Source organism: Plectrocnemia conspersa, unplaced genomic scaffold, assembly GCF_051122295.1.
Source record: "Plectrocnemia conspersa isolate PC_06_02 unplaced genomic scaffold, ASM5112229v1 ptg000007l, whole genome shotgun sequence".
NCBI lineage: Eukaryota > Metazoa > Arthropoda > Insecta > Trichoptera > Polycentropodidae > Plectrocnemia > Plectrocnemia conspersa.
Genome location: NW_028277171.1, coordinates 6,378,048 through 6,402,963, shown reverse-complemented (window position 1 = coordinate 6,402,963; position 24,916 = coordinate 6,378,048). Strand labels below are relative to the sequence as shown.

Here is a 24,916-nt window from a genome sequence, read left to right as displayed (position 1 = left end):
CCATGTTTGGAAAAAAATATGGCCAGAATGTGTAAAAAGTACTGATGCAGAAGTTAATTGCCTTCCTGAAATTAGGCAAAACATTTTGGATCTAGCACATGATCTCGGCTTTGAAGGTTTGAACGAACGTGATGTGCTTGATCTACTTAAAGCTGATAGGGAACCCCTTTCATATTAGGAACTCATTCAGTTGCAAGCAGAACCGGCATTTGATGAAGAGACAGATCCTGTTGTATCCAAACAGCTAACATCAAAAAAATTGTATATCTAACAGTTACATATAAGCATTTGTCATATAGATGAACTGCTCAGGTAGCTGATTATTATATGTATATGAACAATTTCCAAAACATTTGGAAGGCGTGAAACTATCTAATGTACGCGGATCCAGACACGGAAAATGACTTATTTTTAAACTATCTCTAATAAACGATGTCAATCATTTGAAGATATATGCACATACATACATATATCGTACTAGTCAGCACCAATCTTCGAATAGGAGACAGCGCTTAAATAAGAAGTGTAGGAATGCAAACAAATACGGAATTTCCTTTCAAGAACGCTGAAAGAAAATCGTTGCATCGACTTGCGCACATACCTCACCGATTGATTCGGCGCATAGTTTCGCAAACGTACAATACTACTTTCCAACGATCACGTACACCATGTCGACCGTACGTACTCGTACGATGCCTGGAGGTGCAAGACAGTCAGCCTCGCCGGTCCGCGGTGGAAAGAGACTCGCTTTCTTGTGAAAGAGGTAAACGTTGACGACTTGGGCGCTCAGACCGGCCTGAAAGGAGCCAGTCGCTGTCAAGTGTGCGCGCGTCGAGCACCACTCGCTCGCTAGAGCTTCTTTTTGTACGTATTCCGACCGGTCATCGTTATCGCGTCGGAGGAAACTCTTAACCGAGACTTGAACGGCCATGGAACGGAAAAGCGGTGAGTAGGCGCGCGAATCGAATAGAAAGTGCAAGTGTTTGGTGGCAGTGACCTTGTTGCAGTTTAATGCGTTTATCAAAGTTATGTGCAATTATTTACTACTCGTATAAAATCGTGATAATGATTGAACCGTTTGACTGGGCAATTGTAATCAGGTATCGGAATTTCCTATTTGATCCACGACTCTTTGATGCCACCTCAAACAACCCTGTTGCTGTTCATATCAGTACAACGTGTCAAAGAACCGCTGCAAACATCTAGTCAAAAATCTGTTCCTTTACACTTGTGTGACAAGATGTGAAGTGGCCGATTTATTTAGTAATGTTTGAAACATTATATTTTTTAACTACAGTTTTATTCATTTTAATTCAGTCACCATTTACAAAAATGATGAATGAATCCATATTTACAAAAATCTTTATTTTTAGAGGCTGTAAAGTCGTCAAAGATTTTTATATTATCGCATCAATATTTTGAAGAAATAATTATTAACGTGATAAATTGTAAGAAAATAAGAGGGAAGGGAAAAATTCATTTAATTTTATAACAGTAATTAGTGAAGTTTATCATGGAGCAATATCGCTCCAGGTCTCTTTACTAACATCGGATGTTTTATATAATAATTAATTTTATATGCACGATTTTAATTTCCCCAGAATACGATATGCAATGTAACAGTCACACCTGGTTTAAGAAACGATCGATGAATAATTCACCATATTTTTTTGGTGCAAACTCTGTTTTCGAGCTTTTTGTTTCTGGTTATCGTTGAGAATCCATTTCTTGTCTTTGAGAACTAATAAAGACTTCGAAAGGTAGCTGTTTTTGCCTTTTGCTAATTTCGTGCGGTACCCATTTGTCTATTGTTTTACCATTCCTATGGCATACAGATGTCATGAAACATCTGATACCATCAGATATATACTATATTTGCGTTAACACAGTCAGTTCAAGAGCTATCTATTTCATCATTATTCATAATTTAGAAAGAGATGACAAGTTTAGGTTTACGTCCCTGCTATTATCTCTAAAGCATACGATACGGATATACGTTTGATATACTCATCATTAGTCATAGTAACGATTTTAATTTCTATAAATTTGTTCAAAACATACACAGGAGTAATGATAATTATATCGAACGTATATCCGTATCGTGTGCTTTAGAGCTAATAGTAATAATCTCTTTCTCAATTATGAATAATGATGAAATGAATAGCCCTCGAACTGACTGTGTTAACGCAAATATAGTATAGGTCTTTCACGGGGCTCATCAACCAACGTTTTCCAGTTCTCTCACTAACAGAACCCTTCCTAAATCCTATTTTTCTAGCGGCCTGCATTATGTTTCACTTTGAACCAGCAAATCTTTTCGACACCATAATGTATAGGAGCCCAAAAAAGTATGTTTGAATGCAAATAAATAATAATAATAAGGAACACAGACAAATAAAAAATACAGTTATTTATTTCGAACGGATTGTTCATATCACAGTCCATCTCCAACTGAGCCTAAAAAACAGCCTAATGAATCTTTCCATAGTTTGTTAAGGCGCACATCGTGCTATTATAGCGAACCTCAAAAGATAAACAAAATCATGCATTTTTTGCATTCATTGTAATATGTTTTTTGGAATATTTGGTAATTAATAACTTGAATTTAATACCAAAGCGATGGTTCTTTAATTTATATAATTAAATATATGACTTAATTTTAATGCTGCAAATTTTGGACATTTTTTTACTTGCTTACAACGAAGACAATCGTCTTTAGCAGTTTAACTATATACAGAGCTATAAAATTGTATACAATAAAATCTCTCAAATGATATTCTTAATAAATATGCGGTAATATAATCGGTCATCGATAAAAAAAATATTTTTTATAGCAAGAATGCATTTATTATCTAAATGATTTAGAGCACATGATAACAAAACTTTGTTGTAAAATAATAGTTAACGCTTGCCATTCTCGCACACTAGTTTTTAAAACAATGCAATATAAAAGAAGTTGAACTAAACCATTCAAACAAAAAGAAAGTCATCATTAAAGTCATCGATCAAAGCTAAGAATGCGACACAATATAATGAGTTAATGACATAAACAAATTAATTTTAAATGATTTATTATAAAAAAAAAACATTTACTCAAACTAAATAAATCATTCCACAGGAATTAAGTTTGTAAGTTAAATGAAAATATTTTCTTCATACGCATAAACTGACGGTCGATTAAAGTTAACCACATTTATTAACGTTAAATTGTCCTAAAAATTATACTACCGCCAAAGTTACGACACATCCCATCAAAAGGGCTCTATTATTAACAAACGTTTAAAAATCCATTGCGTCACTAAGAAGAAAAGCACATCATGCCCATTATGTCCGCATATACGTATAGCACTACTTGTAATAATAATAAATAAAAAGCTCTTTTAACACAGGCGGTCAGTTTGATCTCAGCTTCCCAAATCAAACAAACAAATTAAATGTCCACGTAGATTGGACAACATGGTTGTACCAACTATCAACGTTTCGAAACTGCAGTTAAATTGTTTCAGGTGTCGATAGACCGAGAGAACTTCTTCTCAACCTTTTACACTATTGAGGCGTGACAAATTTGACTTGATTGGGCAATAATATCACAGGGCCGCTACTGCACGCTAAAGTATTGTTTCACGACAATTTTAATAAGAGCGTGTATGAAATTCCATATTTAATAAAATGAACAGAATTCACACGTAAATTAATTATTGGGTATTTATAAACAATAGTATATTGACAATATTTTGTGTAATATTATAATATTGCACACTTCAATAATATCAAAATATATAAATGAACCTTTTATTGAATATATTTTTGCTTCCATAACACTATTATAATATACATATATTCCAACTAAATACATATCATTATAATATAAACTTTCTAAACAATAGTGTTGCATAATCTGCCATGTATGTATGATGCGCAAATAAACAGCAAAGTGAGAATCAATCTATTCTATATAATATAATACAGTGTTACACGTTTCACAGTATGCTTTTGAAAAATCGTTGGTTCAAGCAATATCCGTTGAAATATATTATATGTATAATCATAATAAAAATAGTAAAGTTTATATATTATATTATCCGATTAACCCATATATCGCATCCTCAGTGAAATACTGTCTTATATGTAACTCATATAGTCATTGAAAATAAAAATGTTTCATTAAAAATAGTATTAAATGTATTTTTTTTACTATATAAAAGAAATATAATATTTAAAAAAAAATCATTCGATTCTTAGTTCATAAAATATATATGAAAGCGTAAAGTTTCATGTTTCTCGGTCTTTACGGGTTGTATCAGTCGATACTCGGCGTAGCTCCGCTTATTGAATGTTCATCTAAGCTCTCGTTCGTTTCAAGTCAGAAACGAAGTTCTAACTGGATGTTTTTAATGAAACTGAATTTTTTTACGAAAGGCCTCTCAATCTGGCTAATACGATGATTCGGAGGGCGGAAACAGATTAGTTGTGATTGTTTACTTAAATAATTATAGGTTTATTTGCGTAACAGCGATGATTTGGCAATAATGTATTCAGTTACATTCCTCCGACCCTTCGAATTTGTATTGGCACCGACTGTATCAATTGTTTAGGTCCTTTTGCAAAGCTTTAGACGCGCTTGTATAATGCCGAGTAAAAAGCAACTTGACATACATTTCAGTATATTACTTTTTTGCTCATTTCATTCAAAGTTGCTTAATTTTATCGTCTCATTAATATGCAATTTTCTAATGACGTAAGCATAAATGCTTCCTAGCGGCATTGATTATTCTAAGTCCAACTACAATATGTTTAAATTTTGAAAATAATCTTTTGCAAGAACCTGCAGTTAAAACATATTTACACGCTAAAAATAAAATAAAATATAAAGGAGTAAATATTTTTATTATTATTAAATTGCAATAATATTCATTGCAACGAATTTTTCCTACTAAAAATAGTAGAATACTAATATATACTACGTATTTCTATGAAATATTATAAATTTTAGATGTTAGAAAATTGATGTGAAGTTTTGTTGTAACTTCATAAGTTAGAATATCATTTCAAAAAGCAGCACAAAATACCAGATCGATTCCCATCTTTGTAACTTTGTCTGGAAGATCGGTATTTGTTATTATTTTATATTTATAATTCTACAGATCAGGTTTTCCCAGATTTTCCTAATCTTACGGATGAATATTGTGAGCTAGATAGTATTATACATATTATGTATAAAAGCTCTAATAATGATCTACTTCAGCCCATACATATGCATAAATTACATTTCGATGCAATTTTGCTTGTTCAAGTGCTCTATTTGCTCTGGATTATTGGATGATAATTAAGATAATACTTTACAATGACTTTTCTAAAAGACAAATTTGGTAAAGTGATTTTGTAATTTGTGTATAGACCCTATATAATCTTTTAGACGTAAAAAACCGCTTGAACACTAGATTCGTGTATTAGTTGCTAATAACTAATGCTCACTGTTTATTTATTCAATTACTATAATTTTCCAACGTTCTTTGGTTCGAGCAATTCCATCCGCAACTTTCTTCCAATCAATTAAATATAATATATATTGCGAAAGTGGAAGAATTTCACTACGAACAAAAACGATACAGGAATATATCACGCTTCATAGAAACGATTAGCACAAAACAATCACACTTAAAAAGGAGGAACTAATAAACGACTGCATAAACACATTACGCTTATTAATATAAACGAAAGTGAAAAACGTCTTCTTGTCGCATGTAATAAGTTAATATCGTGATTGATGCACATATGATCAACCCATTACAACACGGATAAAATTTAACATTTAAGTTCTAGGTCGATTCGTTCGTTGCACAATTTGAACATTTCGATTATATAATTACAAAGTTTTGAATATACTTTTTTATCGGCATTGGCCAACGCCGAATCACCGGACCGATCATTTTTTTCAGTATCAAAAAAATCTGAAGGTGAAAGTCTATGAAGCGTAACGTTTGAGTACTTTTAATTATTACAATGAATTCCTTAAAGACATACTTACAAATAAAGGAACAAGTTAAGACAAGTTTATAAGCAACAAATTTGCAATGAAAAGTAACGCTGATAATTGTCTATAATCTATAATCTAACAAGCACGAATATAAAACAATAAAAAACGCTTTTCAAAAACAATAGATAAATTATGCATAATGTGTAATTTGCCCGTGTTTACCAGCTTCATTTTGCGAACTTTCTAAACAGATGATTTTATAATGATAATAGTATGTTCCGCGATATAATCACAGGTTGTTCGTAAAGGTCAAAGGTGCTGAAAGTGATAATACTGAATATTAATTAAATTACATAAGGTAAAATACAATTATATTACAAATTAGTTAAATATTTGCAAAGAGTCCGGCGTTAAAGCATTAAACTTATATAACATGATTTATTTGATCATTACAACGCCGATTATTATGACCCTACTAAAATATGTATTGACCCAAAATTTCCAACTCGATTATCACATACTTAAAACCACATTCACTCAACGCATTTTCCACACATGTTTGTGATATATTTTTTATTATCATTTTATAAATAAGTACGGTTGCATACGCTAGTTACAAAACTCGAATTTGTTTGACGAAAGTAATCAAAGTAGTCTGGTTCGAATTACTAGTTAAAATACCGGTTAACGTACTGAATGACTGACCATTAAGTATATAATAAATAAAGTGTATATAACACGCTTTAAACGATATCGCGCATGAGTCATTCATGTATGTAAATGTTTGTTAACCTTTACATTAAAATTCTAATGCACATTTCATCCCCTATAAAATGAGATATATTTTTTTCAATAAATTCGTTCAATAATAAAATATGTTATTGTTACTGAATATTAAATTATAAATGTATTTAACCATTTCTGAGCAGTCCTGACATTGATAATTAGAGCCAGGATATATTATTTTTTACTGGTTCTATTAACGTGTACAATATTTTATTGTTTTCATCGAATTTCAAAAGCAATAAAGCACAGATCAAACACGATAAAGAGCTTCGAAGTGATGTGATGTGGAAAGTAATTTATCTGAGACGCGCTTCAGATTTTATTATATTTTTTAATATTTCACTGTAATTTGACAGACATTAGCCCAATGCGTTACAACTGGGTAAATCTGTACAAACATGGTAAGTCAATCAGACATTATGATTGCCTACAAATAAGTATATATTAAAACCAGCAGACCAAAAGTCTAGAAATCAGTGATTAATTATAAATTATTTTGTGAATTATTATTATTTTTTTAATACATATAAGATTCTATGAGCTGTATTAGCTCATTATTAGAGAATTTTCAATACCAGATATGTACGACCTGGCTCGATTTTAAGTAATCATCACGATATTCATCCGTGAGATAAACCTAATCTGTGAGGATCGATCGGAATTATATTTTTAAAGTAATCATGAATTACGATCTCCCAGACGCTAAGGTCCGTACGGGATTCGAACCCAGGTCTTTCAGGTCAATAGTCAAAGACTTATATAATTTATAATCAATAGATGTCACTTATTAGTTGGGGTTGGAATTTAATAATAACGCATTTTTATAATTACAAATTCGAGTCTGTTGCAATGTGTCGAGCCCGCCGCCTCCAATTTTACAGACAATACCGTACGGACTACGCTGTTCCGACCTTCAGTTTTATATGATCAAAGAAATGGGAGAAGTTCAAATAACCAAAGATTTATAAGATCGCTTGCCACGAATGTTTGCACACAATCATTAAGTAACGATCGGTGGTAAATTTGGTTCAGTTTTTCTCTGTTTTCGACTGTTTTTTTTTAATGAACATGTTTCATTATAACAGTAAATTGCGCCGGAGAGGAAATTATAGCGTCATATCGCTAGTCTTAAACGCAATCTATTCGTTATGATGACTTTATTGTCACATATTGTACAATTTAATTGTGTATCTATACATGATGGTCGCAACTTACACACAAAATTAATATATGTTGTGTAGTTGAATGATTATTTAAGGCTTCCAGACATGTGGCGGAGGAAATTCATTGGTAGGTGCTGCAATTACGTAAATTGACGTAACGCATATTACAGTAACCGAAACAACAGCGCGCAACAATGGGGCGCATTGAATACAAACATCCTCCTCGCTTTCGCCTCCGACGGAATCTGACCGATCCACAGAGTCATGACCGACGGAGTGAAAACTTGAGTCACAATGCGGGGTTAGCCAGAGGGCAGACAACAGACGAAAGAGCATCGTATAGAATTCCAAACGTGTCCTTCTGTGTTGCGTCACTCGAGATTGTGACGACACAATTTTGTCCTAAATTGAAAACGTATCAAATATGAGCGACAGCGCGGACACCGCTTGATATGACGGCATGTAGAGGTTCGCTTCCGGGTAATTGAACACGAGCTTGTTAGTGTTCATCATTGTAAAAATGCATAGCGATATTACAATGTATTAAAAATATAAAAAATCAGTAACAAATGATCGAAAATGCTTACTCAAACATTTACCTTTGTATTTTACTATGAATTGTATTGCTTACACAGACACAAATAATAATATATTATAATATGAATAATAATAAAAAAGATAATAAAAACTTCTCAATAACCTGCATCTAAAATTAACAATTCTGAAAACCATAATGGTTCTGCTTCTACAGGCAAGAATATAAATATATGAAGACAACTTGAGAAGCTCTCGGAATGGGAATTATTGTACAGTTATCATGTAAACATTTTTTTGCTATCTTTTCGTCTTCAAGATTACTAGAAATTTGCCGGTGAATTTTTTACAGTATGAGAAAGTTTCTTGCTAAAAAAAATTAAATAAAAAAAACAAATATTTGATTTTCCCGTCGACGAAATTAATTAAGATTTATTCTTAGCAAGATCACTAATAAATTGTACATTAATCATTCGAAACTGGTTACTGTATTTAAAATCTAAGAACGCCAAAAAAACGCTAAAAAAAAGCTTTACGTGCTTTGAAGAATAGTTTTTGGCAAAACAAAATAACGTTTTATTGAGAGAAAAATGTTAGAATGTCTGGATATTTAAGGCGTATGAAAAACAATGGAAAAAATACCATTACTTGGGGTAAAAATGATAAACTTAATAAGGAACAAGGATCCATTTAGATTATATTACGTACAAATGTTTTGATAGTTATTCTTTACACTTCGTAAATTAAAAAAAAATTTAACACTATAGTTTAAATTGTCGCGACCAAACATATGATATGACTGGTAAAAATAAAGGTATACATAGGGTCAAGAACTTCAGATGAAAAATGCTTTTGTCTTTAATATTCTTCAGATATTGTGCTCGGAATTTTCCACCTCTGCTGAAAGATAGTCAATTTCAAGCAATCAGTGATAATATATTTAAAAGGGTCTCGGTAAAAGTTAACAGAACAACATAAGATTAAAAATCCAAGGTGAAGTGCAATTTTTATCGGATAACGAAATATTTACTGAGAAATTCATTATGGTATGATTTTTTTCTCTATTAATAAAACTTTATCTTTATTATAAGAATCAATCAATCAACGGGCTTTTCTTGTTCATATCCGATTACAACTAAAATTTGTAAAAAAGTAAAGTTAGGACTGCAAATCCATCAAAATTATTTTAACCACATCGACAGTGTAAAAATAAACAACATTGTACTGTTGGGGTTTCAACCAGCTGCACAATTTGTTATAATTTATAGATCATTTGAATAAGCTACAATGTGCGACACAGAGTACATATATTCACACAATAATGGAAGTGAGATCTCGTGACCAAACAATTGTGTTAATAATTAGAAATATTGAACGGACCACTTAATATAAGAGCACATCTGTAGAAAAGTACGCGCGCTAGACAATGCTGCGCACATTACTTTTGTTATTCTACTCTTAAATTACCGATCGCCGGAGTGGCTATCTAGATGTTTCTCTTAAGACAGTTCGTAAATAACTAACCAGCATTATAAAATATGTTAAACTCGGTCTCAGATGCATTTATGCGAAAGACATTAGCGAACCGTCCAGATAGCATCACGAAAACACAGCCGACAATAATTCAACTCGACACGTCATAAAGACTCCGATTTCAAAGAAGCGTCATTACAATTCCACCGCTTGATAGTGGCGTCTAGATTTCTTTAAATATGTTTTAATTTATATGTTTATAAAATAAAATGTAGTCAGTTTTTCCGGCGTTTATTTGGCTGAAAAGTCACACTCCTTCAGCCTCAAAACCCAAAGAATATGACTGAAAATATGGCAGACGATTAGAAAAGTGCAATTTACCGGACATTTTTTTATTTTTTTATATTTCTAGATTTCAGAATATTCACTCAAATAATTAATAATGAAAAATCAGATATATCTCACTGCATATTTATTTTTTGGTTTTATATAATTAGCAATCAGGATTGTCCAGTTTTCGGTTTCAGTTGTGAAACTCGCAAAAGCCTTATGAATAATATATTACAATTATTGAGTCATCATATCCATATAATACAAGCGTTCTAATTTAGTCGTTTTTTTTGAGGAGGCGTTTATTTATGCAACGCAACGATATGTTCCACATGTTTTTATTGTCGATCATGTAAACACATTACATTAATTACACAATCGTAATATCGAGCAACTACCAAAAGTGAATTAGCCCATCCAGGTGGGTCACGTTTTAAAACACATTTTTGGATTGATGTATTACACTTTGGTGTGCAAAGGTGAATTATAAAATTATCGTTACGTGACTGATGCTGTTATAGTGCATTTTACTTCAAATACGATCGTAATCATATCGAATAAACTATTCGATTGCGTCGATTAAATTTAATATCACACGCTGCCGCGTTGGCCCCCACGAATTATGGCTTATTGTAACTCATAACCAATCGATAATTACCCGGGCTTTATTTTCACTTCTCTCTGACGCGTGATCAATTTATCGATGTGTGATTTCGTGCGCGATAAACTATTAATTAACACTCGCTGCGTGCCTAGTCTCACAGTGGACATGTATGGGTCTATTCTTCCCACTGGAAGATTAGAATTAGAAAAGAGAAATAATCCAAACTATCGAATAGCAAAACACTCAAATTTATTTTATATATATACTATTGATGCTGGACAAAATTCATAGTCACTGGAAAGTAAAACTCATAGTTACATACTATTTAGAATATAATTTCTAAATTTTCGAAGTAGTCACTGTTATCTAATATAAGCGTGGTCAAGCGTATCTAAAAGTCTTTTGTGGAAAATAGACACCATTCGCAACGCGCGAATTTTAGCAAAAAATATAACAAGGGGATTACATGATTCTTATAGATATTCAAAATATTAAGCTTACTAAAACGTATCTTAGATGAACTCAAAATCAGAAGTTTAGTTTTCCATTAATATGTTAAGACAGTTAATTAACTACATAGTAAATTATCTCGCCCTTGATATTCTCAACGTCTTATATCTAAATGTATAGCAGGTAAACTGATTAGAAAACGAACTTAAAATATTTTGTTGAAAATCAGCTTTGAACTAAAATAAATGTGTCATCTGAAACAAACTGTATTATGGCAATTAAAGAGATCTATAGTTTAAATAATTGTTGAGTCTAATCTACAAATCACATTTTAAGCTCGATTATTTTAAATAATAGCGTAACTATATATGAAAAGGTTATATTCTAAACATACGCTTTTAGGGCCATGTAATGTATTTAAATGTATGTGTTTTGTACAACTGTACATGAATATATACATTATATGGTTAATGGGATAATGCCAAATACGTGTATTTGATTCACTTTCAAAGATCGAACGTGCGTAACGGAACTAAACGTTACGCAACTCAATCGTGGCGAATTTGTTGTCAATGTGACACATTATTCAAATATCCACCTTATTGTGAGTGTATTAATATTATTATAATTTATAAAAAAAAAATAAAAAAAATAGAGTTTACCTTTGAATTGTGTAAACGCACGCGAGAAAGTGAAAACTACGTTTGAAGTGACAATCGATAAAGATTCTTTCGAATTAAGCTTGTATTTTTTTAGGTGGCACACTTTTATGAACTTCGATCGATTGCCTAAATTGAAAGAATTTGTCGCCAAGGACGTCGATGGTAGATTAGTGGCGCGATATGAAACAGTAAAAAAACCAATCACGATGATCAATGCCGAAACTAGCAAAAGTGGGTCAAAATTGATTTCAACGGCAAGGTCGATTTTTTAATTTCGCACTCGAATAGATTTGGCGAGGATCGTCGCAAATCATTTAGTTTACGTTATGATGAACTTTCGGTAAAATTAGTGAGGATCTATAGAGAAATTACAAAAAAAATTGCCTATAAATGTACATCCTTCCCATATATCATATCAAAAAAATCCAGTTTAGAAAGCAATTAGAAACCAATATACCTATATATTTTTTTAAATTGTCGAAAATTAATTTTGCATTTAATAATAAATGCTTTCATCAAAACTATTTATGTGGAATTCTTCCCTTGTAGTTTTTTATTGTTTTTCGTAGTAATGTTTTCTACGAAATTGCATTATATATCTCCTAAGAAAAATCTTTTTTTAATGAACTTTTCATCATATGATTAATGAATAAAGCATTGCTTAAAAATCTATTAGATTGATTTGAAAAAAATTGTATTTATATATTCTTTATTTAAAAAATTAAGCTTTTAAAACATTATCACTGAAGTTGAGAATTTATTTTATATAACATTGTTATTAAAATGTTAACAATTACTTCATCAGAGATCATTGTCACATATTTACGACTTAGTACTTCGATAGCTATTTTCACTGTGAGAACTGAGAATATCAATACGTTTAAAAATTCAAAAAATATACATCAAAAATAATTAAAGTTTTACTTGTGCTTACATAATCTGAGTCATGAAATTCCAACTTGTTTTAAGATCTATGAGAAGATTTAATAAAGTTATTTGTTAAATTTTGAAGTATTCCATCCTAAGTATCTTCATTTCCCCCAAAATTTTGATTCTAAACTTAATAAAAATTCCCTATCATTGCAATTTTCAATGCCAGATTATTCTATATTTTATAGCTTCTATAGATCGATGACCTATTTTAGTTTGTGAATAAAATAAAAACTAATCTTGGTTCAAATCCACAATACAGGCCGATGACACAACATGTGTGTCACGGCTCGGACTATGTTTCCGACAGCAGTTACTATCCGGTGACACAACCCCTGTGCCACGTTTTCGTTATGGCACACCTCATTTATCATTTTATTTATTTTTGTTTAAAAATGACAGACAATCTCTAATTACAGGCATGTTTCAAAAAATATCCGGGAAAGATCTGTGATACGTTATTATTTGTAAATATTAAAATAATGGCAAATATTTGACGACATAGATATAATCAGTTAATTTAGTCTCATCGCGGCTCAAAAGCTACGCCAACGATGCGACTGTATTTTTTCTACTTCAACAACCTGACAAATGGCGTCCGCTAATTAAAATCAAACCCTCCTCGCCGGCTAATTGTCGTAAATTACGAGCGGCGCGTTAACAGATAAAACAAACACATTAACCGCCGTCGACCGGTTAATTTACGAAAGGTCGGCCCGTAATGTACGACCAAAATCTACCAACAACCCGAGGAATTCCTCCACATCGGCTATCTCCGAAATCCGATCCGAGAGCCGACTCGATCGATCAATCACACCGACGCAATCGCGATCGGTAATAGTAATCGCGGTGACCGGCAGCCGGACGGGAAGGGGTTAGATGCGACTGAAACTATGAATGGGAGAAAGAGAGAGAGTCATGGGTGTATCAAATGCGAGTGATTGATTCACCTGGATGTGGCAAGAGCGGAAAAAGTCTAGATGGACTCTAGGTGTATAATTTTAAAAAGTGAATGTCGTTTGCGGTTCCGTATATACGCAATATCAGTTTTTTAAGCTTCAATTTAATGAAGTATCAGTCGATTTCAAAATTGTATTGCAAATTAAACCATGAAGTTATTTAAATATAATTGACCCTATTGATTGTAATTTGCTGCATAGCATTCCGTATCATACGGTCCGTCAAGACACTATAATATTGATATTCACCCAAGTTGGAACTATCTCAAAGGTATAATAATTTATTTATATCGTGTCTATAAGTTTATCAATAATAGAATACAGCAAAAAATTGAAACATTCCGCGGTCAACTTCAACTTAAACTTGGAAGTTGAGAAGAATTACCGTGAATCATCCTCTTCGAAACATTCACAGTCACAATAATCCTCAATGACACGCAAAATTACAATATGAAACTGGGCATCAGAGAACACACAAATATTTTTTATTATGTGTATGTACTACTTTTGATTCAATTTTGTATTATTATAAATTGTGTTTCCATGGGTAATATACATACAATATATATATAGACAACTTATTATGTACTCTCGATACTATTGTTGCCATCTCGATAAGTCCAAAGATCTACTCATTGAACATTGACTGTAAGAAAATATGATATAATATATGTTATAATCATAAACTATAAATCCAAAGTTCATTTTACACAGTAGAATAAAATTTTACCGTATATTTATAAAAAAATAATGTGAATTGAAACACTGGACTAGTCTCTGATGTTTTTCAGCGGTACATAATAAACGAAAATTAAAGGAGTAAAATTGAAATTGAAAAGCAGTAAAATGAAACTAAATGACATTCATCATCGAAACGTATAATAGTTAGTGTGGTTTTCAATCTGGTATTTGCGGTTAAAATCAAGGTAAGCCCGATCTCCGTTTTACGACTCGTAGTCTAGACGTCTACTCATCTCCCCTCTAGCCCTGACCCAGAGCAACACTTACTACATAAACTTAACTTAATGATAGGAGCCAATATGAAAACTTTGATTATACTAATAATATTATTTAACGACGTAAAACACTATGTAATTTAACCGGCACCGAACAGGTTACGGTGAGGTAATAATGCAATTTCAGCTCTGTAGCCATCATATACAATAAATCTTAATTGTATCACACGCAGATGCGTGTAATTGCATCGGTTTTCTATTATATTATATTTTCATATTGTAATAATTACTATCCCATTGTTGTGACTAAAAAAGGGCGTCGTTTCTCATCCGCATTGTGATGCATCATAATAAAAAGGCATTTCTTTTATCTATATTTCCAAATCTGATTCATTGCGGTGTCTGTTTGTTACGATTACCCAAGAGCACGATTCTGGCGACCCTTTATAATATCGCGGTTTATTTTACTCTTATGTAACGAGTGCCTGATAATTATATGCATTAGTAGCAATCGTTGTATTATCTAGATTTGAATATTCTATTGTAACGGAGCTTTAGGGCGCATTCACTGTCGTTATTTTTAATGACTTATTGAATACTGAATATAATAAACCAATATATATTTTTTTTAAATACATGTTATATAAATCTGAATTGTGTGAAAATTACCATCGAGAATTCATGTATTATTTTATTGCATAACGTTTTTTGTTACAAATACAAATGATTGCAAACACGTCACTGATGGGTGATTAGCTTCGTTAAATCACATGTGCTACGTGATTCAAATATTATGATATAAATTGTCTATTTAGTTTTAACCACACATACCTCGATTATTCATTACAAATTCACATTTGGTTGCCATATTTCATACAACTAAGTTGAATCACATTTAAAAAATAATATTATACATGCAGTCCTACACTATATTTTAGAAATTAAAACATATAGCTACAAAACAAAATCATTTTTATTTAATAAAATCTACTTCAAACACCTACTCAGGTTAACTATGTTTTTCAACTAACGAACATAGCATGAAAAAAAATAAACAATGTTTTAATTAAATCCCTGAATCGAATTGTCATAACACACTATGTACACTGCCGGTAAAAAATGCAATGTTGTTCAAGTCACGATTTCACCCTTATTTATTTTAAATAATGCAAATATATATACTAAATTAAAGAATAAACTATTATTATTATTTACTATAATAATATTTTATAACATTTTTTTAATCGCTATTTCTTATTTTAACCCTTTACGTGCGAGGAGCGGATAAATCCGCTTCACATCGCATGTCCCGTAAGTGCGAGAAGCGGATATATCTCACAGTCAAGAAAAAACGCATCTCTTAAGTGCGAGGAGCGTATATATCGGAATATTATAAAGCAGGTCTTTGTCTCAAATTTAACACATATATTTTTACGATGAATAAGATGTATAATGATGTTTTTATGATGTTATGTTTCAATGGCTTTCTACCCTCATTTAATTACTTTTATTACCAAGAATCAGAACACATGTTTTTTTTTTGTACATCACAAGAGCTCTGGGGGAATGACCCAATTTTTTTAGTTAAAGATCTGTCATTCCAATGAATTCCACATGTGTAATATATGTTTGAATATAAATAATATATTATATAGTTAGCATTCAGTTTAATTCTGAAGTCGAAGAGTATTGGTGTGCCTCGAATTACACTGTTTACAATTTTAGAATTTATAAAAAAAAAACTATTATCAGAAGAGGAAGAAAGATAAAGGACCCAACTAAAAGTCGAATATTGATAGGCTAGCATTTTCCGACGAAGTATGAGGACAAAAAATACCAACGCAATTATAAGTGTGCAGTATCATGCCCTCATCATGCAATAAAAAGGGGATAGGAATTTGCAGAAGGAGGCAGACTTTTAATTTTTAAAATAGATATTTTTTTTTTTTTAATTTCGAAGGTAAATATAGATGCATAAAGGAATAACTATATACAAATAAAAAAATCGTAATTAAATATTCAACTTCATTTTTTATTAGACAATTGACTCATTTCGTGACTTTTTATGAAATTTAATTCCGAAATTAAAGAGAGTCGTAAATGCGGACAAGCATTACTAAAGCGGTTCATATGTTAATTACTTGTCAGGGAAGGTTTAATAACGACTGGTTTAATTTTTTTCTCTGCACATTTATTGACATGCATTTAAAACTAGTAAAAGCCATAATTCGGTTTTAATTTAGTTTCATTCAAACTATTGGACCTTTTACACGCATTGCTTTTGCTGACATTCAAGTTTAAATTTACTTGCTATAATGGGGTGGAAAAATAATCTGACATTTGAAAAAAGAGCTTCAATCATAACTCTTCATATGGAGAGCAAAACTCAACGTCACATTGCTCAAGAAATTTTAAAAGCGATTAAAAAATTTCAAAGTACAGGACTAAATCTTGATATAAATCATCCAGGAAGACCAAAGATATCTTCAAAAAAACAAGATCAGCATAAAATAATATAGTATAAGAAATATTACAGCAACAGGAATTTGAAAAATAGTGCTATTGAAAATATTTCGTTGTCAACCGTGCAACGTCTAAAATCTAAAAAGCAACTAATAAATTTATAACTTTTATAAAACGTTTGTCAACTGTAACAAACATATCATAAAAAATAAACAATGTCTTAATTGAATCCATAAATCAAATTGTCAAAACAAATATATCGAAAAATATCTAGATATGTTTTAATGTGAAAATTAAATTATTCTGATACTTAAAAAACTAAGCTAAGCTACTATTTTAAATTTGGCTATACAAATTATAAATAATAGCATATAAGTATACGCATTTTTTATAATAAGTGTGTTATTAACTAAAATGCAGTCATTAAACTATTTGTTTGTTTAACATTCCTGATATGTAAACGAAAATGAGCTTTATAAACGAGTATATATGGAAGAATGGTCAAAGGCTTAGAAAACTTTATTGCTTTAAATGTTTCTTACATATCCTAGACATAATTAGTTTTACAAATAAACTCATATGAGGCGTTGAGAATATCAGGGGCAGAAAAGTGTTATTTTCATATTTATCTAAGAACTACACAGTAAAAAGTCGATTCAAGAATATATTCTTGAAGGCTTAAAAAATAAATGAGCCTTGATTATAATTTTACTATGACAATGACAAAACATTACTAGGTAGTATTAAATGCAGTTCCAAAATGCAACGCGATCACTTAATAACCCGACCTTGACGGTGGCGTTTAGTTGGCCCTTAATATTCTCAAAATTTTAAGTCGATTATCTTTCTATATGCATTTATCGAGTGAATTGCATCATTATATAATAATCCAAATTGCATGCATGACAACAAAAAATCTTAATTAACAACTCAAATGTATCGTTTCAGGTGCAAAAACAGCCATTCGCGCGTAATGACCGCAAGCTCACTGAACGGTATCACGACGTCGACTTTGAGCAAGTCAGAAAAATCGCTATTATAAAGAGATGATACCGACGGTGGTATCGCAGAGGCTCAACCACGTCGCAGCAATATGGACGGACATGACTAGCACCTCGAGGTTCAGACACTTTGCCAAGACGGTCAAAGATGCGGTCAGGATATGACATAAGCAACGTGAGTAACAATTCTCCAGGATGTTGCATCAGAAGAAACGTGTCTTTAGATTTTGCATTATATTTACAGATCAGCGCCGACTGTGTTGACGTTGTTAGCTAATGAGAGAGTGTACATAAAGACTTTTAAACTTAATTCGAATTAGTTAAAAATGGCTGTGCTCGCGCTGTTGGGCGGCGCCATAAAGTCCGCTCTTGGAATAGCGGGATTGGCGAAATTGGCGATTGTGCCAGTGCTCCTGGCAGCTCTAGCCTTCTACCAATACGACCTGTTCGATCCAGAGAACAGGCCTTTCAACCAAAAGCAACTATGGGAAGAGTACGACTTCGTAGTGGTGGGCGGAGGCTCCGCCGGATCAGTGATGGCCAATAGGTTGAGTGAAGTGCAAGGATATAAAGTGCTATTGTTGGAAGCCGGAGGACATGAGACTGAGATATCTGACGTCCCTTTGCTGTCATTGTATTTACACAAAAGCAAGCTTGATTGGAAATACAGGTGCGTATTTATTATAAAATATAGGCATTAATTCAACTTTTTCGAAATCGTATACAAAAACATCGCGAGGTGGAGTTATTACAAAATTTTGATTATGAAACATGGGCGGTTTCCATCAGATGACACAAAAGAAAAGCGAGCACGAATAACGTGCTTTAGCTGTTATCTGTAAAATCTGATACAAAACTGTAGATATAATGTCATATCTCAATCTTACTGGAATGCAATCGTTAGCGCTGCGGCGTGAAAGATGAGCGCGAAACACGAATGTAGATGTGAATAAGATTACGACTGATTTGTGTGATATGAATATTTCGTAACTGTATATTTATATACAAACATATATTAACGGGTATTTATAATTTAAACCTAACCTAATAAATTTATATAATCTATTTTCCAAAGCAGCTATGGCATCATAAAATTTTCACAGTTCACAACGTCATTTCCATCTTTAGCTATAGAGCTTTGATAAATAAACAATCCGGGAAGTAAAGTAGTTAACTAAGAGTCGAATCACTAATTATTTTAAGGGAACATTGTTGATTCGTAGTACTAATCGCTATATATTGTATATACAGCTGTGGCCAATTGAAAGTTGGCATGGCGGTTCTTATACGTATTTTGATTATTTTAACAATTTTGATGCATTTTTAATTGAATTTATAATATATAATTATAATTGTTAACTTTCATTTTCCGTTAATACTGTTAAAAAATACAAGTATTGTAATATTAGGAAGGTATAATTGCATCAATTCTGGGAAAGGTGCATTTTTTTCGTCGTCCCATGTGCATAATGGCGAGCCTTTAACTCAACACGTGCGCGCGACCCTTTTTTTGTTCTATGCCCGTAAATTTTCAATTGGGTTAAGGTCGGGGCTGTTTCCTGGCTATGTTGATGGTTTGATAACCATTATCTTTTTGAATTGTGTAATCTATAGATAGAGGATTAATTTAGTGAAAATTTGAATGTAAAAACTATAACTGGACTCACAGAACGAGCTCGATGGCATGGCTCATCGTCATGCAAAATGGGTTCAGTTGGTAAAGTTCTTCAAGGGTTGAAATAAAGTCGATTTATACAACTAATTTATATACTTTTGCCTTCATGGTGTCCTGGACGAGAGTTACAGAGCATAATCCATAAGCTGTCATGCATCCCTAGAGAATCACATAGGGCTAGTGCTTGATGAATCGATTAATACATAAGGGATCAAGTTTTTCACTTTTTCTACGGCTTTCTTAAATTTGGATTCGACGGAGAAAGACACTTTTCTCCAATTTTAGACGGTTCAATGGCAATGAGCTTTTGGCCATTCAAGGCGATTCTTTTTTATTTTCTCAGTAACTAGTGTTTTTTTTTTGCTGGGTTTCGCGCTTTAAGCTGGATAGCTTCAACCAAACATCTATTCACTGTTCGTCTCGAAATATTCGAGTTTGAAGTATATTGCAATTCTATTTGTATTTCAGCAGCAGTTTTGAATCGATATTTTTTTTCTGTGGTCTTCTCGAGAAAACGTCATACGCTTCCGACCACCTCCTTGCACCCACTCTAGAATTCCTGTTTCGCGATATTTTTTAATACATTTTCGAATAACTGAACCACTAAACTCCTAGAATTAAAACCATTTCTTCGAGATATGCTATTATTTTAGATTTTACCGTGATCGATTTGTTTAGATCTCTCCATAATTTTGGGTTTTTTTATACATAACAGAGGCTAACGTACAACTGAGGATTCTTTATAAGTTAAAATATCTTTCAAATTATTACCGCAGATGCACTTGATCATAAAAAATACAATATAACAAGTTTTAAGGAAAGTATACATATTTTTTAATGGAATTCGTGAAATATTGTCTATGAAACTTTCAATTGGCCACAGCTGTATTATATTATATTTGCAATACAAATCTTGTTTATTTAGACTACTTAAATTCATAAGCACTCAAAATAAACATTGCTAGTTTGTGTAAAAAACATGCATTCTCATGTAATCATATAACATAGCCATAACCTTGACACAAAATAAATAAAACGAAAAGGCAATGTCAAGTGCGAGTTTCGAGACTGCTCGCGCATTAAAGTCTTTTGTTCCAATAGCGTCAAATAAAACGCTCAGTGCTTTTTGATAGCGATTGCCTAAGCACTGGCGAATATCTCGTTAAAAATAAATAAAGCAATCGCACAATAAAAAGTCACTCAAAAGCAATAATAAAAATTGCTCAACGCGCATCGATAAAACCATAAAATCGATAGAGACGCGTGTGTTTTATAATAATAATAAAATAAATATAGACATAATAAAGTTTCACATATTCAAGATATCGAAAGAATGAAATCGATTTACAAGAAAGTTTCGTTTGCGTGGGCAACGGTTCGACGATTTACATTAGATTGCGCCCGTATATTTTGTACAGCGTCCCTGTCGCGTTAGATAACGGCGGTAGTATTTTGTATATTATATTGCTACAGTGTCATCTATGTCTCTTACAGAACCCAACCGCAGAAGACAGCGTGCCAGGCCATGGTGGACCAGAGGTGCTGTTGGACGAGAGGGAAAGTTCTGGGAGGGTCAAGCGTGTTGAACACCATGCTCTACATAAGAGGCAACAAAAGGGACTTCGATCAATGGGAGGCGTTTGGAAACCCGGGATGGGGCTCGGACGAAGCCTTGAAGTACTTTATGAAATCAGAGGACCAAAGGAATCCGTACTTAGCCAAGACGAAATATCACAAAACAGGTAAAAAATCACTCAATATAATCTCAATTTAAATTAAAGAAAACTACTTTCTGTATGACTGTCTTACGATACAATGATTTCTCAACTAATTTTATTTAAAAAAAATATATTATTGAACAATATATATCCTCGAGAAAATACTATAAATATAATATTTACATATAAATATTTTGGTCATTTTAGAATTTAAAGGCATAAAATTAATCATCTATTTAACAAGTTCGTGATGGTGTAATTCGTCGTGGCTTTTGATTATTAATGTCGAGGAATATTTTTAAGGGCGAAAATATATTCGGTATTCAAATATTCGAATATAGTCTCTAGATACAGATTGATCCAATTCGAGTTGCCTATGTTAACAGCACTGAAAATCAGACAGCTGTCAATAAGCACGCGTATTCAAAGTGTCAAATGTTTACAACACATTTACATCACAGCTTAACGCAATAAAATTGTTCAGTTGTTCTACAGAAATAACTAATTCTGTACGAACTGTGCATCGAAATTTACAGGAAGATTATGGTCAATTACATTGTCTTGCTGAGCGAACAATTCGCTTCTTAGTGAAAATTTTTCAAAATACTAGAAACGGGCCTGTGCCAATTACATCGTCCGTTTTTGTTTTGAGTGAGCAATACCATAATATCATATTTTTCAAGCTCAATTGCGAAAGATTCAGCGGCATAATTTTTATACATATTTTCACCACGAAATCTGAGTCGATCGACTATTTAATCGCTCAACTACATAAATGAGTAATAAAAAGTAATTCAACTGAAGATTACGAGTATATCTTAAATTTTTATGATTTCGAGAAGAGATGCGTTTTTTGCACGCTATCTTAATTATTATATGGGTTTTTAAGAATGTAATAAAAATCAGCATTCTCATTAAAAAAATTATCTGTTCTAACATTGGACAATAATTATTATATAAAAATGCCAATATTATTCATTACTTAAAGTAATATGTATTCACAATTAAATATTATGATAATATATTAAAATTATTTAAATTTTCGAGAAACAATAAATCAAAACGGAAAGTTGTAAAAACCGTATGTTTTATGCAAAGAAGCAATTAAATAATACAACACTCAAATAAAAAGATTCGCTTTAAACAAAATAAAAAACCTGTTGCAAAGCGAATGTGTACTTATAAGTTTGTGTTATAATTACATGTGTAGTGTAAAATGTCACACATGTCTTAAAACAGTATCAGAAAAAATAATGGTGTCTTTTTTTTGTCGAATCTATTAATACTTTTCCATTTTTATTATACTACTTTATTGAATCAATTAATTTTATGAGAATGCCTTATTGATGAAAGTGTTTATGATTAAAATATTTCCAATATTGCAACGTTTTCAACTATCATTTATATGTGTTATTAATAGGGCGATTACATTGTTTATTCATTATAAACATGTTTCAAACATAGTATGGGATTAATGATTGTGTCGTTATTTTCAGGTGGATACTTGACTGTGCAAGACTCTCCTTACAACACACCCATCGGTCTCGCGTTTCTCCAAGCGGCTCAAGAAATGGGATACGACATTGTAGATGTAAACGGCGCACAGCAGACTGGATTTGCTTTCTATCAATTCAACATTAGGAGAGGTTCTCGGGTTTCGACTTCTAAAGCTTTCCTCCGTCCGATCAGATTGAGAACCAACTTACACATCTCGCTCTTCTCTCACGTAACCAAGGTTTTGATAGACAAAAGTACGAAGAGGGCATACGGAGTGGAATTCATCAGAGATGGCGTAAAACAAGTAGTGTACGCTAGGAGAGAAGTGATTTTATCCGCTGGAGCTATTAGCAGTCCACAATTGCTGATGGTCTCGGGTGTGGGTCCCAAAGACCACTTGCAAGACCTTGGCATCGACGTTATCCGCGACGCTCCTGGTGTGGGACAGAATATACAAGATCACATCGCTGTGGGTGGTTTGGTGTTTTTGATAGATCATCCGGTAAGTCTGATTATGAGCCGTTTGGTAAATATCAACACAGCTTTGAGGTATGCCGTTTTAGAAAACGGACCGCTGACGTCCAGCATCGGATTAGAAGTGGCAGGGTTCATTTCTACCAAGTACGCTAATCAGTCAGACGACTGGCCGGACATCGAGTTCATGATGACGTCTGCTTCGACCAGTTCCGACGGAGGCAGTCAGGTGAAAAAGGCACACGGGTTAGCGGACGATTTCTACGATGAAGTGTTCAAAGAGATTAACTACAAAGACGTGTTTGGAATCTTCCCCATGATGCTCAGGCCAAAGAGCAGAGGTTACATGAAGTTGAAGTCGAAAAATCCGCTGCGGTATCCTTTGTTATATCACAACTACCTGACGCATCCTGATGATGTGGGCGTTCTTAGAGAAGGAGTGAAAGCTGCTCTCGCAGTGGGTGAAACAGCCGCGATGAAAAGATTAGGAGCGCGATTCCACAGTAAGCCGCTACCGAATTGCAAACATCTGCCGCACTTCACCGACGAATACTGGGATTGCGCAATCAGGCAATACACCATGACAATTTATCACATGTCTGGATCGGCGAAAATGGGTCCGTCTTCGGATCCCATGGCGGTCGTAGATCCTCAATTGAGAGTGTATGGAATTCAAGGACTGCGAGTGATAGATGCCAGTATAATGCCTACAATCACGAGCGGAAACATAAACGCGCCTGTGATAATGATCGGCGAAAAAGGCGCTGATTTGGTGAAGGAATTGTGGAATAAAAGTGCCAAAAAGCGAAGGAGAAGAATGACCGACTACAATTCAACCGTGAGCGAATTTAAAGAAGAGTACTCGGATGCAAGGGACATTTACAGAGCATATTTAAAAAATATCGTCGACTGATAAATAATAACGTAGTGTACATAATTAAGTGCTAACTGACCATTATTATGAAACAATTGGTGGTCATGCATATATGTAAATGTATATATGTATTATATATTATAATAAATTACTAGTAATTTAGCTTGTAAGTAAATATGTACATACAAATGTATGGAATGAACATACCGCATTAAAAAGATTCAAACGATTTGTTTAGGAAAATAATGCAATATTATTTTTATTTAAAAAATATATTTTATAAGGGGAAACTAATCAAACCAAATACGTAACTATGAGTATGTTGACGTTTTATTTAAAGCCTGGATAAACTATTATTTATTTTAGGCAATAAAATAAAATATAAACAAA

At 32.6% G+C, this 24,916-nt stretch overlaps 2 protein-coding genes across 4 annotated transcripts in view; one reads left to right on the top strand and one right to left on the bottom strand.

Annotated features, from left to right (window-relative positions):
- Positions 1 to 24,916, bottom strand: part of Flo2 (flotillin-2) — a 211,947-nt gene that overhangs the window by 74,249 nt on the left and 112,782 nt on the right. The gene's annotated exons all lie outside the window — the stretch shown is intronic.
- Positions 803 to 24,916, top strand: LOC148233746 (glucose dehydrogenase [FAD, quinone]). Of its 3 annotated transcripts, XM_088189062.1 has the most exons (5): positions 803 to 945; positions 18,236 to 18,463; positions 18,533 to 18,958; positions 21,458 to 21,705; positions 23,178 to 24,916. In XM_088189062.1, exons 3-5 carry the CDS (start codon positions 18,615 to 18,617, stop codon positions 24,563 to 24,565), a joined length of 1,980 nt encoding a protein of 659 aa, XP_088045188.1. In that variant the 5' UTR covers positions 803 to 945; positions 18,236 to 18,463; positions 18,533 to 18,614; the 3' UTR covers positions 24,566 to 24,916. The 3 variants fall into 3 exon arrangements, with proteins under 3 accessions (XP_088045188.1, XP_088045190.1, XP_088045189.1); XM_088189063.1 differs by lacking the exon at positions 803 to 945 and having other exon boundaries at positions 18,224 to 18,463; XM_088189064.1 differs by lacking the exon at positions 803 to 945 and having other exon boundaries at positions 16,768 to 18,958.

Coding starts and splice junctions, on each gene's coding strand:
- LOC148233746 (XM_088189062.1), top strand. CDS start 18,615: ATGGCTGTGCTCGCGCTGTTGGGCGGCGCCATAAAGTCCGCTCTTGGA. Junction 18,959..21,457: donor AAGCTTGATTGGAAATACAG/GTGCGTATTTAT, acceptor TGTCTCTTACAG/AACCCAACCGCAGAAGACAG. Junction 21,706..23,177: donor GACGAAATATCACAAAACAG/GTAAAAAATCAC, acceptor CGTTATTTTCAG/GTGGATACTTGACTGTGCAA.